The sequence below is a fragment of the Mya arenaria genome, chromosome 7 (genome assembly GCF_026914265.1).
Source record: "Mya arenaria isolate MELC-2E11 chromosome 7, ASM2691426v1".
In the NCBI taxonomy this organism is placed as follows: domain Eukaryota; kingdom Metazoa; phylum Mollusca; class Bivalvia; order Myida; family Myidae; genus Mya; species Mya arenaria.
In genome coordinates this window covers 56,345,461-56,361,698 of record NC_069128.1, presented here as the reverse complement: position 1 = coordinate 56,361,698, position 16,238 = coordinate 56,345,461, and the positions used below count along the sequence as shown (strand labels likewise).

Genomic DNA, 16,238 nt, shown 5'->3' with positions numbered 1-16,238 from the left:
ATGTCATGATGGTGCGGGTAAAGCGTATCGCAATATATCATGTCATGATGATGCGGGTAAATGGTATCTGTATATGTCATGTCATGATGGTGCGGGTAAAGCGTATCGCAATATATCATGTCATGATGGTGCGGATAAATCGTATCGCTATATATCATGCCATGGTGGTGAGGGCAAAGCGTATCGCAATATATCATGTCATGATGGTGCGGGTAAAGCGTATCGCAATATATCATGTCATGATGGTGCGGGTCTAGCGTATCGCAATATAGCATGTCATGATGGTGCGGGTCTAGCGTATCGCAATATATCATGTCATGATGGTGCGGGTAAAGGGTATCGCAATATATCATGGCATGATGGTGCGGGTAAAAGGTATCGCAATATATCATGTCATGATGGTGCGGGTAAAGCGTATCTAAATATATCATATTATGATTGTGCGGGTAAAGCGTATCGCAATATATCATGTCATGATGGTGCAGGTAAAGCGTATCGCAATATATCATATTATGATTGTGCGGGTAAAGCGTATCGCAATATATCATGTCATGATGGTGCAGGTAAAGCGTATCGCAATATATCATGTCATGATGGTGCGGGTCTAGCGTATCGCAATATATCATGTCATGATGGTGTGGGTCTAGCGTATCGCAATATATCATGTCATGATGGTTCGGGTAAAGGGTATCGCAATATATCATGGCATGATGGTGCGGGTAAAAGGTATCGCAATATATCATGTTATGATGGTGCGGGTAAAGCGTATCGCTATATATCATGTCATGATGGTGCGGGTAAAGGGTATCGCAATATATCATGTCATGATGGTGCGGGTAAAGGGTATCGCTATATATCATGTCATGATGGTGCGGGTCTAGCGCATCGCAATATATCATGTCATGATGGTGCGGGTAAAGGGTATCGCTATATATCATGTCATGAAGGTGCGGGTAAAGGGTATCGCTATATATCATGGCATGATGGTGCTGGTAAAGGGTATTGCTATATATCATGTCATGATGGTGCGGGTAAAGCGTATCGCTATACATCGTGTCATGAAGGTGCGGGTAAAGGGTATCGCAATATATCATGTCATGATGGTGAGGGTAAAGCGTATCGCAATATATCATGTCATGATGGTGTGGGTAAAGGGTATCGCTATATATCATGTCATGATGGTGCGGGTAAAGCGTATCGCAATATATCATGTCATGATGGTGCGGGTAAAGGGTATCGCAATATATCATGTCATAATGGTGAGGGTAAAGCGTATCGCAATAAATCATGTCATGATGATACGGGTGAATGGTATCTGTATATGTCATGTCATGATGGTGCAGGTAAAGCTTATCGCAATATATCATGTCATGATGGTGCGGATAAAGCGTATCGCTATATATCATGTCATGATGGTGAGGGCAAAGCGTATCGCAATATATCATGTCATGATGGTACGGGTAAAGCGTATCGCAATATATCATGGCATGATGGTGCGGGTAAAGCGTATCGCTATATATCATGTCATGATGGTGCGGGTCTAGCGTATCGCAATATATCATGTCATGATGGTGCGGGTAAAGCGTATCTCAATATATCATATTATGATGGTGAGGGTAAAGCGTATCGCAATATATCATGTCATGATGGTGCAGGTAAAGGGTATCGCAATATATCATGTCATGATGGTGCGGGTCTAGCGTTTCGCAATATATGATGTCATGATGGTGCGGGTCTAGCGTATCGCAATATATCATGTCATGATGGTGCGGGTAAAGGGTATCGCAATATATCATGGCATGATGGTGCGGGTAAAAGGTATCGCAATATATCATGTCATGATGGTGCGGGTAAAGCGTATCGCTATATATCATGTCATGATGATGCGGGTCTAGCGTATCGCAATATATCATGTCATGATGGTGCGGGTAAAGCGTATCTCAATATATCATATTATGATGGTGCGGGTAAAGCGTATCGCAATATATCATGTCATGATGGTGCGGGTAAAGGGTATCGCAATATATCATGTCATGATGGTGCGGGTCTAGCGTATCGCAATATATCATGTCATGATGGTGCGGGTATAGCGTATCGCAATATATCATGTCATGATGGTGCGGGTAAAGGGTATCGCAATATATCATGGCATGATTGTGCGGGTAAAAGGTATCGCAATATATCATGTTATGATGGTGCGGGTAAAGCGTATCGCTATATATCATGTCATGATGGTGCGGGTAAAGGGTATCGCAATATATCATGTCATGATGGTGCTGGTAAAGCGTATCGCAATATATCATGTCATGATGGTGCGGGTAAAGCGTATCGCAATATATCATGTCATGATGGTGCGGGTAAAGCGTATCGCAATATATCATGTCATGATGGTGCGGGTAAAGGGTATCGCAATATATCATGTCATGATGGTGAGGGTAAAGCGTATCGCAATATATCATGTCATGATGATGCGGGTAAATGGTATCTGTATATGTCATGTCATGATAGGCGGGTAAAGCGTATCGCAATATATCATGTCATGATGGTGCGGATAAAGCGTATCGCTATATATCATGTCATGATGGTGAGGGCAAAGCGTATCGCAATATATCATGTCATGATGGTACGGGTAAAGCGTATCGCCAGATATCATGGCATGATGGTGCGGGTAAAGCGTATCGCTATATATCATGTCATGATGCGGGTCTAGCGTATCGCAATATATCATGTCATGATGGTGTGGGTAAAGCGTATCTCAATATATCATATTATGATGGTGAAGGTAAAGCGTATCGCAATATATCATGTCATGATGGTGCAGGTAAAGGGTATCGCAATATATCATGTCATAATGGTGCGGGTAAAGCGTATCGCAATATATCATGTCATGATGGTGCGGGTAAAGCGTATCGCAATATATCATGTCATGATGATGCGGGTAAATGGTATCTGTATATGTCATGTCATGATGGTGCGGGTAAAGCGTATCGCAATATATCATGTCATGATGGTGCGGATAAATCGTATCGCTATATATCATGCCATGGTGGTGAGGGCAAAGCGTATCGCAATATATCATGTCATGATGGTGCGGGTAAAGCGTATCGCAATATATCATGTCATGATGGTGCGGGTCTAGCGTATCGCAATATAGCATGTCATGATGGTGCGGGTCTAGCGTATCGCAATATATCATGTCATGATGGTGCGGGTAAAGGGTATCGCAATATATCATGGCATGATGGTGCGGGTAAAAGGTATCGCAATATATCATGTCATGATGGTGCGGGTAAAGCGTATCTAAATATATCATATTATGATTGTGCGGGTAAAGCGTATCGCAATATATCATGTCATGATGGTGCAGGTAAAGCGTATCGCAATATATCATATTATGATTGTGCGGGTAAAGCGTATCGCAATATATCATGTCATGATGGTGCAGGTAAAGCGTATCGCAATATATCATGTCATGATGGTGCGGGTCTAGCGTATCGCAATATATCATGTCATGATGGTGTGGGTCTAGCGTATCGCAATATATCATGTCATGATGGTTCGGGTAAAGGGTATCGCAATATATCATGGCATGATGGTGCGGGTAAAAGGTATCGCAATATATCATGTTATGATGGTGCGGGTAAAGCGTATCGCTATATATCATGTCATGATGGTGCGGGTAAAGGGTATCGCAATATATCATGTCATGATGGTGCGGGTAAAGGGTATCGCTATATATCATGTCATGATGGTGCGGGTCTAGCGCATCGCAATATATCATGTCATGATGGTGCGGGTAAAGGGTATCGCTATATATCATGTCATGAAGGTGCGGGTAAAGGGTATCGCTATATATCATGGCATGATGGTGCTGGTAAAGGGTATTGCTATATATCATGTCATGATGGTGCGGGTAAAGCGTATCGCTATACATCGTGTCATGAAGGTGCGGGTAAAGGGTATCGCAATATATCATGTCATGATGGTGAGGGTAAAGCGTATCGCAATATATCATGTCATGATGGTGTGGGTAAAGGGTATCGCTATATATCATGTCATGATGGTGCGGGTAAAGCGTATCGCAATATATCATGTCATGATGGTGCGGGTAAAGGGTATCGCAATATATCATGTCATAATGGTGAGGGTAAAGCGTATCGCAATAAATCATGTCATGATGATACGGGTGAATGGTATCTGTATATGTCATGTCATGATGGTGCAGGTAAAGCTTATCGCAATATATCATGTCATGATGGTGCGGATAAAGCGTATCGCTATATATCATGTCATGATGGTGAGGGCAAAGCGTATCGCAATATATCATGTCATGATGGTACGGGTAAAGCGTATCGCAATATATCATGGCATGATGGTGCGGGTAAAGCGTATCGCTATATATCATGTCATGATGGTGCGGGTCTAGCGTATCGCAATATATCATGTCATGATGGTGCGGGTAAAGCGTATCTCAATATATCATATTATGATGGTGAGGGTAAAGCGTATCGCAATATATCATGTCATGATGGTGCAGGTAAAGGGTATCGCAATATATCATGTCATGATGGTGCGGGTCTAGCGTTTCGCAATATATGATGTCATGATGGTGCGGGTCTAGCGTATCGCAATATATCATGTCATGATGGTGCGGGTAAAGGGTATCGCAATATATCATGGCATGATGGTGCGGGTAAAAGGTATCGCAATATATCATGTCATGATGGTGCGGGTAAAGCGTATCGCTATATATCATGTCATGATGATGCGGGTCTAGCGTATCGCAATATATCATGTCATGATGGTGCGGGTAAAGCGTATCTCAATATATCATATTATGATGGTGCGGGTAAAGCGTATCGCAATATATCATGTCATGATGGTGCGGGTAAAGGGTATCGCAATATATCATGTCATGATGGTGCGGGTCTAGCGTATCGCAATATATCATGTCATGATGGTGCGGGTCTAGCGTATCGCAATATATCATGTCATGATGGTGCGGGTAAAGGGTATCGCAATATATCATGGCATGATTGTGCGGGTAAAAGGTATCGCAATATATCATGTTATGATGGTGCGGGTAAAGCGTATCGCTATATATCATGTCATGATGGTGCGGGTAAAGGGTATCGCAATATATCATGTCATGATGGTGCGGGTAAAGGGTATCGCTATATATCATGTCATGATGGTGCGGGTCTAGCGTATCGCAATATATCATGTCATGATGGTGCGGGTAAAGGGTATCGCTATATATCATGTCATGATGGTGCTGGTAAAGGGTATCGCTATATATCATGGCATGATGGTGCGGGTAAAGGGTATCGCTATATATCATGGCATGATGGTGCGGGTAAAGCGTATCGCTATACATCATGTCATGAAGGTGCGGGTAAAGGGTATCGTTATATATCATGTCATGATGGTGCGGGTAAAGCGTATCGCAATATATCATGTCATGATGGTGCGGGTAAAGGGTATCGCTATATATCATGTCATGATGGTGCGGGTCAAGCGTATCGCAATATATCATGTCATGATGGTGCGGGTAAAGGGTATCGCTATATATCATGTCATAAAGGTGCGGGTAAAGCGTATCGCTATATATCATGGCATGATGGTGCGGGTAAAGGGTATCGCTATATATCATGTCATGATGGTGCGGGTAAAGCGTATCGCAATATATCATGTCATGATGGTGCGGGTAAAGCGTATCGCAATATATCATGTCATGATGGTGAGGGTAAAGCGTATCGCAATATATCATGTCATGATGGTGCGGGTAAAGCGTATCGCAATATATCATGTCATGATTGTGCGGGTAAAGCGTATCGCAACTATATACATCGCAATACGTTTTTGGTGTATCGTTTAACCCTAACTGTACACATTGACTGGACAAGAGCCGCCATGAGGTGTTGAATTGAAACCGATAAAATAATATATATTGTTTCATTATATTTCGTTTGTCGTTCATTCCAATACGAACCAGATAATTTTACAAACTAATTCAAGGCGCCCGGTGATGCTTTGCATCAATGGTCTTTCTTGTAGTTATATTATAGTGCAAAATAGTTTCCAGTAAATAAAATATGATACAAACAGTTACTTATTTCAGTGACGTTTGACATGTGTAGTCTTATCAAACCCCACAGGCGTTGGCGATATCGAGTTTCGTAATTGTATATCGTATATAAACATATGAGGTGCCCCTTAATGTCGCCAGACGAGGTGGCCGAGTGGTAAAGACGATAGACTGTTAATCCATTGGGGTTTCCCCGCGTGAGTTCGTATCCCATCCTCGTCGACGATATTTTAGTGAAAGAATAACATTTTGGACTTCTGAAGGAAAGTGCAATTGAGATTAAGATCAAGCTTTTCTATACAAACACTGTATACGCTCAATGCGAATGAGAGTAATGTCCAAGCGGAATTACCGTTCTAAGAATGATACAATGCTCGATCGTACTTAATACCGCTCGTAAAGTGTCCAAGGTTTCGGTTACAATAAAAAATATTTCGACTTGTGACGATTTTGCCAAGGATGATTTATGAAAAAAACATTGAATGTATAAAAGTTTGATAATTCCCATTCCATCTTTTACTCATCCATCTAGGCTACGACCTGCACATGTTTATCCGAAACCAGCGGATGTCGGATGTGGAGACCGGATGTGCGTCCATGTTAGGACAGTGCCAGGCGCAGCCCTGCGATTACGGCTTCTGTCGGGACCGGATGTCCGGATACGTGTGCGACTGCGCGGACACGCCATACACTGGCCGGAACTGCAACGAGAGTAAGAAAGACTTCCAATCCGTGGGGTGAATGCGAAAAGGTTCTAAGTGACATTAAATAAAGAAGCAGATAGAACCTTTTCTCTTTCACGCATCCAATTGAATGTTAACAAAGTAAACCTGCTTTATTTTATAATAAAATGATGTGAATTTAACACTTACCTTAAAGACGTATCGAAACGTTTGTCTGAATATTAAAAGTATGTATTATAAATGCTTGTGAAGATGTATTAGTTATTTTTTTAAACCCATCTTATATACGAACTCATCGTATGATTACTTTTTCCACTTCTATTCTATTGGTCGGGATGTGATATATTTTGAAACAAAATGTAAGCCTAGAAATATAAACCTAGGTGTATTTCAATATAAGAGTTAACATCTTAAATCGATTTCTGATTCTAGTTGGCAAGATGGTCCATTGTCCTGTCTGTGTTATGTTGCACTAGCATCTATACAAAATATTGTACCGTTTAACATTATCTCTATGAACTTAAGCAATTTGTAATACAATCAAAGTGCTGAAAGCACTGATGGACTAGGGCTTCATTCAGGGGAATGTTGACAACCATGTTCTAAGCATTGAAAAAATCGGCTCACATCACAAGGGGTCACTGTTTAATGGGCTAGCTTAAATTTTGGCCTAAAACTGCTTGCAAGCTGCAAAGAAAATTTGAAAATTCTAGTTAAGTGTGTGTAGAGTAAGGGGGGTGGGGGGCATAGTTCTTTTGAATTTCTCAAAGTCGTTAAAGTTAAATCAGACTTGTACAAATTATTTTACGTGGTTGGCACACATACTTCTTTAATTTGATCAAATCCTTTTATATCAAAGGTCTGTTATTTGCAGTTTCAGAGAAGATTTTTAATGATGTAATTATATACTATATAGAAAACCTGTCACCTCTTTTTTCAGGGAAGCTTTAAACCACAGGGCCATACTTTGAACAATCTTTGTAAAAGACATCTACATTGTACACCTATGTCAGACTGCATACACAATGCTATTAGGAAGTAGTTTTTATTTAAAAATTGAAGAATTATTATTAGCAAAGCAAGTTCAGTAGACTAAGATGAGATGAATATCGTTTTTAAAGTATGAACTATTGAAATGTCTTTTAAATACTTTGACCATCAAATATCAAACATAATTATATTCTTTATTATATACCCATCATCAATCCACATGCAATACATATCACAAAATACTTTAACCCATATTCCGCTCCAGTGCAATACGGCCATATACCACTCTTGTGACGTCACGTCATAACAAGTATGTTGCGCAATATTGAATTGACGTTCAGTACACCAATGAGTGCATCCTCAAAATGAAATTTATTATGCAAAGATGTGGCTTCTAAGTGATCTAATCAGTAATGTATATAATAAAAGGGTTATTAGTACTGCGTTTTGATCCGGATATGGCGGCATGTCATATTTGATTCTGGTAGTTTTTTGTAGATTTTGATTTTACTCGGCTTGTGCCTTGTGAAATCCGAATCTGCAAAAAATCTACTTGAGTCGAATACAACCTCCTGGATCAAAACGCAGTACGTATAACTCTATTATGTACAAAACCTGTTTCCCCGTGGACAGAGCATCTTTAACCCACAGGTAACTTTGAACAATCATTGTAAAAGACAACTGTTAAGCAATACTGCAGTTCCTTGGTGTGGGGATTGCTTTATTTACTTGAATAAACAAACTGTTCTTGCGTTGGAAAGTACAATGTATTAACATGCGTTTTTCTTGCCCTGACTCCATCCAAGCCTTAAATCTTAGATCAACAAGTACTTGGGGCTATGTGTAATATCAATGAGAACTATAAATTATGTTCAATTTAGTGCCACTTATGATATTTAATTCCACATACAAAAACACTAACATGTTCTTTAAAATCAATATCCTATGTTATGATAAAACCATTGCTAAGTTGGTCATTTGAAAAGACAAGAAATTATATCTGGTCAGGGTTTGACATAGTCTTTCCAGACAGCTGCACTTGTTTTGCAGTTACTTTGAAAATCTTCAAAAGCTAAACAGAACAAGATTGGAGCAAAAAACTAAAAAAAAAATTATACCAAAAGTGGTTTTAAATACTTACGAGATCATTCTCACATCACCTATACCATTAGTTCTTATCTACAAACTGAAGTCAACATAGATATTGCAATAAATAAAACATATTGCAAAAAGTGCCAATAACATAGCAATCAAGTATGATCACTATAGGCCTAAACATGAGATTTTAACATTTTCCTGATAAACAATAAATAATTTTACTTAACAATTTTCTCATTATTTACACAAGCTGAACAAATGGTATCTTTTGGAATACTTCACATATTTCACATATACTGAACTCTCATTTTGAAAACTTTTTTATTTGTTGTCTTGGAACGAGCCAAGTTTTGCGAAAATCCATGAAAACCAGTTATATAAGACTGCTGACCATAATTTAGATGGTAGATTTTTATATTAAAGTTAAAAACATGATGTTTTAAGCATTATTCTTAAACTGTTAGTCACGGTTTAAGCCATAAAACATTGATTTTCGAACGGAAATATGACAATCTACGAGCTGATTGTTTGTCAGCAATCTGATATCATTGGTTTGAAGATGTTTACGCAAAGATTTGCTCTTTCCAAGACAAAAAAGTTGTAAAAACGGTAAATATGTGAGAGTGCAGCTTTAAACTATGACAGGATTAATTCAAGGGAATGATTTTTTCGTGATTTCTAGCATTAAAATTGTCCGAATCGCATGAAAATGTATAGATTATGTAAGGTATTCTCAAATTGGTCACACTTTTTGAACTTTGTGCTGTCTCCTTTTTGTTTGTCTCAAATTAATACAGCATTGGCTTCACTTGTTGTTTATGAAAGGGACTTTACACCAGATTGGCACCAAAAAAAGTTGTTTTTTTTCCTGTAACGAATCTAAGGACACTTTTTAACAAAATATTTTACTCTTTGATATCGTTATTGTAAATAAAATACCAAAATGAAAAAAAAATGCAGTGAAGTGTCGTATCCACTATGCTATGAAGACTTACTTTTACTGGGTGGAATTTTCCAGAGGTATACCTAACTCGCTAATATCATGTAATAACATCAACGGCAGATCACGCATAAGGAATGAATTCTACTCGGTAGACATACCTAGTAATCTTTTTTAATGGAAAAACACGAAATAACTGCTATTAATAAATCATTTCTAAACTATGGGGATCATCAGTAAGTAAGTTTCAATGCATGAATTGTACACATCGATACCAAGTTTATGTCAATTTTACACAATTTTCTTTAAATTTTTGCTTTTTCATCATTAACTTAGTACAGCCTTTTAAACTGTACCTTATAATGTCTGTGACTTATCAAATATTTAATAGTAATGGTCTACAACCAAGATTTGTTTTAATTATCCAGGTTTCAAACTGCTTGTGTAAAGTCCCCACCAAATGCCCCGCACCCAAGGGACATTAGGTTTAGCCCCATACACACTGTATTTTCCGGGAAGACCTGGCACTGCGAGGCCACCTGAAAGGTAAAAACATGGCCCATTTCGCCGGCTATCCCCGGTATACCCCCGGATGTGGGAGCCGTGGTTACCAATTGACTGGTGCATAATGATCCATATTGATCCAATCTCATGCCAAGATGATTTCTGTTCTGACATCGCGAGGTTAGTTATTCTTAAACATAAAAAAGCCTGGACAGCATTTGAGAAAGACTGTTGTAAGGTTAAATCTTCATTACTTCACTATTCCACAACATTGGGTGATAAGGGAACTTTATTGAATATTTTGATTTCAATTTTGTTCCGGAAACGCCACAAGTCAACTGATTAATTAATACAAATTCAATTCTATCTCCACAATATTCGGCACTGCATTGTTAAATAAAACTCAAAAGTTACACTTGTAAATTATTTAACCAAATACCTTTCCCTCAAATATTTCACAAATTTATATTGATCTATCAACAACAATGCATCACCATACTGTATCTCTTACTGATTTTTGATTTTCATTCTTGGCTAGAAAACAAAAAGTGAGCACAAAGCGTCTTCAGAAATAGAACTTGTAAAGTATGCACCAGTCAATTGTAAACACTCGAGAACGAACTGGTGGTAAAACCCCGTGAATAACCCCGCACCCCGGGGATCTAAGGTAAGAGCAATTCCCTGATATATTTTAAGGGAAGACAAAACCACCGCAATCACCCGGCATTGCGAGAACACTAGTTCTGGCTTTCATAATTTTAATGTTGATATTCATATTTTTGATGTTTACAACACGTCCAAAAAGGTAATATATAATGTGTTCGCTGAAGTTCTTTAGCTACGAGGACACCTGAAAGGTAAAAACACAGCCCTTTTCCTGGTATATCCCCGAGGGGGCCGTGGTTACAATTGACTGGTGCATTATAAGAGAGGAAATCAACATTGAGCATGCAAGATTGTTTTATCAATGGCGATGGTTTATCACAATGTCATGTACTTACACTGAGAGTGGCTCCAAGACTTTTCTATGCACATAGGTAAAGAATCACCTTATTCACAGATGCTGTGCACATATTCATACATTTGGCTTCATTTAGAATGAAACTTCATAAGTAAGTATGCGCATATTTGATATTTTTTATCTCCATGTTGCAAAATTGAAATCACATGATTTTTTCAAACGAACTTGTATTGCTTGAAAATTTACGTGTCAAATTAAAAATGCTACCCACGGTAAGATGAAAATAAATCCGTTTGATGGTGGTAATCATTCAATGGCGGCTTTATTGATAAATTTCCTCAATAAAACACTATGAAATTCACATCATCAGCATCCGGAAGCAGTGATAACATACATGTCGTTCGGCCGCTCTGATCAGAGTAAATTTTGAGGTCAATAAGTAGACTGGATTTACTTTTCCGAAAAAATATAACGCGGCATATGTTTTTTAGTTAACATTAATAGTATTTGAACAATAAATACCAAAAATCATGTTGTATTTAAAAAAGTGCTAAGTGACATGCGATGATTAGTTAAAAAACTTTGTATCGAAAAGAACATATCACGGAAACATGCAAATTATGTCAAAAAAAGAACAGGGAACGACTTCGGAATACCAACATTGTATACAAAAGATAACAATACTTTTTTTAACCAACTTTCCTGGTTGTTTTCTACTTAGACCGCACGCTTTATTCGCTTTACGTATGAATTCACAATACATTTCGAATGCGCGACGGGCACCGCGGTTAGCTGATACTGATTTATTTTCAGATAAAAGAGAAAGAGGGTACCAGTCTATCAATACAGAGCATTGAACGGAAAACAAATTTCTTTGTACTTTTCTAATATGTTCATATTATTGCATATAACCTGACCGTATCCAAGAACATTCATGTAGTTAACCCGATTAACTCACTCGCTACGTATGAATTTATTGTGCTTCATTAAAAGAACATACAGTTAGCTTGAATTGTTAGGATAACTATTTTTATTGGATGTTTTCATTGTCATCAGTTCTGGTACTACTTTGATTATTCAAATTCGCTAATGGCAATCCAATCAAAATACAGCGTACGAATACATTACGTCAGTGAACCCCCAGATACGGCTTGAGAATGCAGATAATGTGTTTATGGCTATGCACTAGGCCACAAGTGCCCTAGTCCAAAAACCATCCACGTGCCATAACACTTTCCCGCTCAAAAAGCGATGATGACTTGTTCTTTTTTTTAAACGCAGACGCAGCGATTGCTCGGTGGGACGGGAGTTTCTCCACCGCGTTCAACTTTGTCAACCGTGACGTGACCCACACCAACGACCTCTCTGTCCGCTTCAACACGCCGTTTAAGGATACGCTTCTATTCCGGTAGGGGAAATAATGTTAGACAATCGGAACACCTCTGCCATCTCCGCCATACCATGTTGTTTCGAAGGAAAATGGCCAAGGTGCTCCGATTGAATTTTAGAAAGCATTGACAGTAAACATGAAAAGTATAACAGCTAGATTACCGTTCTTATGGAGCATTGCCCCTATCATTACTGGTCATTCAAGAAGGTCCGAAGGCCTATTCTTAAAGAAGTAATGGGAATTTCTGTGTACATCCTATTCTTTATAATGTTTCTTTACTGTATGATGTTACAGCTGACTGTTACTATAATGTCAGCTATATTATGCTCGTCTAATAGATTGTTTTAAGAAACAATACAGACCTTCTTTTCTTTTTTTAGCGGAGGGGGAGGGGAGAAAAAAGTGATTGTGTCGAATATGTACAAAATGAAATACAGCTAGACGGTTGTTTTTGTAATAAAACATCCGACATGAAATGAAGGCATATTATTGTCATAAGTGTGACCCTGACCTTGAACTGAGCTGGTTGTAATATGCGCTTTGCACATCGTTTCAATATGATAAAAATATGTGGGCGAGGTTTTAAAATCCTTCAAGCCGTTCAAGAAATATGGAGCGGACACGAAATAAAGTCATATTACAATAATATGACCTTTGACCTCTGACTATTACATTGAACCGAGCTTGCTCTAACACGCGCTCTGCACATCGTCTCAATATGGTGAACATTTATGGCAAGTAATTTCAAAATCCTTCAAGGGGTTCAAGACATATGGAGCGCACACAAAAATAGTCATATTATAGTCATATGAACTTTAACCTCAAAGTGTGACCTTGACCTTGAACCGAACTGGTTGTAATATGCACTCTGCACATCATTTCAATATGATGAACATTTGTGGCGAGAGTTATTTCAAAAACCTTCAAGGGGTTCAAGAGATTTGGAGCGGACACGAATTGTAGTCATATGACATTTGACCTCTAAGTGTGACCTTGACCTTGAACCGAGCTGGCTGTAACATGTGCTCTGCACATTGTCTTAATATGGTGAATATTGATGGCGAGTTATTTCAAAATCCTTCAAGCTTTTCAAGAGTTATGGAGCGGACACGATTTGTGACGGTCGAACGGACAGACGGACAGACAGAAAACTTGAGCAAAAACAATATGTCTCCCCATTTATGAGGGGAGACATAATTACTCACAGCTCTGTATTATGCTCATTCACCTTTCGGTCCTACCAACATACCTTTAAACCTTATATTCCATATTTCACCAAAACCTCACATCCATACGTCACAAATTTCACACACACACATCCTTTATTACAGTACAGAGGCAGACAGCAAGGGCGACTACATCCAGGCGGAACTGGACGACGGTCGCCTCAAGATCACCTTTCTGGTGGACGGACAGTCCAAGGTTCTTGTTGGAAACCCGTTCCGTCAATATTTTGTATCAAATTAAAAAATGGCTTAGCTAAATCATAACTTCCTGTGGGAATAGGAATAGGCCGTTGTAGCAAATATTTTCATTCACTGTCACCTGCAAGTCTTTTCATCATGACCAGTGACCTGCTTTATTCAATTCATTTTGAGGCATAGTGATGATGACATACAACGTATTCGAAAGCATGCAATGAATTATGTTATGAATGCTCCTGTCAAGTTTAAACTCTATTTATTCGGCATTATGCGGCTTTAATTTGATTTCTACAGATTTTTAACTTTTATCGGAATTAGTATACTATCCGCCATTACACCGTTTTAGTAACTTGTTACCAGTACAAACCATGTTTACCTATATCAGACGTTCGTGACCGGTAGTGTCTTGAATGGCTATCTGTGGCACACGATGTACATCCGCCGGCGGGCCGACGACGTTCAAATCTGGGTGGACGATGAGCCACGTTCCGTCGGTGTCATTGGAGGCGAGAACTACAACCTTTACATCGACCGCATCAAGTTTGGTTCCATTGGGGAGACCGGCGAACTGCGCGGAGGGAACTACATAGGCTACATGCAGAACTTCGTCTATGACGGACAGGAACTCTTTGGTCAGCTGAAGGGACAGTCGTCCTCGGCGAAGTGGATCTTTGACCTCCCCTTTGACCTCTTACCGCTTCTCACGTACAAGCCAATCACTGTCACTTCCGATGGCGCCTTCTTCCAGCTTCCATCTATGACAGTTGGTCGCACGCTAAAGATAATGTTCAAATTTAAGACCCGAGAGTCGAACGGATTGATCCTCTACAACAGCGGAATAGGAAGTGACGTCATCGCCATTGAGCTGAGTGACGGGCATATCCGATTTGCGTTCAACCTTGGCGCTGGGATCATGCACACGGTGATACCGACCCGGAATTTGAACGATAACACGTGGCATGACGTTCAAGTGGCACTCAGTGACCGCGGACAGTTCACAGTGCGCGTGGACGGGGAGACGGTGCAGGTGTCCAACAGTAACCGGAACACGCTGTCTCTCAATGGGTAAGTGATCCTATATCTAGCAGCGTTTATGAATACTGAATACCGGCACGGTTGCCAGATAAAATACTTCGAGCCAAAATGTTGGAACATACACAATTCGGTTTTCAAATTCGATACTCAACATAGACAAATCAAGCTTGACCACGAAATACAAAGTAGACAGATACATGTTAAAATAAACTAGACAATATCAAAAATCCTGCTATAACTGAGTTAAATAAAGCAGGATAGAGTTCCTAAAGTAATATTGAATTGTATTATTTTTCCTGTAATGTTGTATATTTTTTTAAATAACACTATCATGATCCTCTCCCACTCTTTCCAGCATGTTATACATTGGCGGGATGCCGACAGCGCTGTTCTCACAACCGGAAGTTACGGCGCTGCTCGACTCACGGAAGGGGTTCCGTGGCTGCCTGGCGTCCGTCGACCTAAACGGTGCCGTCCCAGACCTCGTCAGCTACGCAAGCGATAAGACGAAGCTCCTCAATGGATGCACGGGTAAGATTTGACACGTGTCCTTCCAAATATGACACGTGTATTTGAAGCATACCCATTTTCATTCTGCTCTTTTATCATTATTGAACATATAAAATTATGAACGTGTCCTTCGAAAGCTTTGAAAAAATCTAGTATTTGTAGCATACCCATTTTCATTCTGCACTTGTATCATTATTGAACCTAGACAAATATGACACGTGTGTCATGTTGGGAGAAGAAGGCATTGTATGATTTCTCTATCCCCACATACTTTTATATGCATACTTATCCCACCTACAGACCTGACAGTGCAGTGCCAGCCTAACGCCTGTGGGCCAGGCGTCTGTGTCCCCAGGGTGAACGATTTCTGGTGCGACTGTAACATGACAGGGCTCGTGGGCATCCCCTGTATTACCAGTGAGTACACTTCCGGACACAGTTTGAGACCTGTATTTCATAAACTTTTCTAAAAGTTTAATTAGCTTACCAACCTTGTTTTTCAAAACAGATACGTGTGATTCACTTGCAGATCGTAATTAAATATTGGAATAACTAATTCTACAGATAAAATATAAAGTGTAACAAAGCACCTGATTATTTCCGGTTTTCCGACCG

The 16,238-nt window shown here is 39.5% G+C and overlaps 1 protein-coding gene across 2 annotated transcripts in view; it reads left to right on the top strand.

Moving 5' to 3' along the window:
- Positions 1 to 16,238, top strand: part of LOC128239945 (neurexin-1-like) — a 44,610-nt gene that overhangs the window by 14,438 nt on the left and 13,934 nt on the right. For both annotated transcript variants that reach the window (XM_052956404.1, XM_052956405.1), the window contains exons 9-14: positions 6,621 to 6,800; positions 12,546 to 12,672; positions 13,986 to 14,076; positions 14,464 to 15,143; positions 15,469 to 15,644; positions 15,924 to 16,040. In XM_052956404.1, coding sequence (XP_052812364.1) covers positions 6,621 to 6,800; positions 12,546 to 12,672; positions 13,986 to 14,076; positions 14,464 to 15,143; positions 15,469 to 15,644; positions 15,924 to 16,040 — 1,371 coding nt within the window. The remainder of the gene's footprint in view (positions 1 to 6,620; positions 6,801 to 12,545; positions 12,673 to 13,985; positions 14,077 to 14,463; positions 15,144 to 15,468; positions 15,645 to 15,923; positions 16,041 to 16,238) is intronic.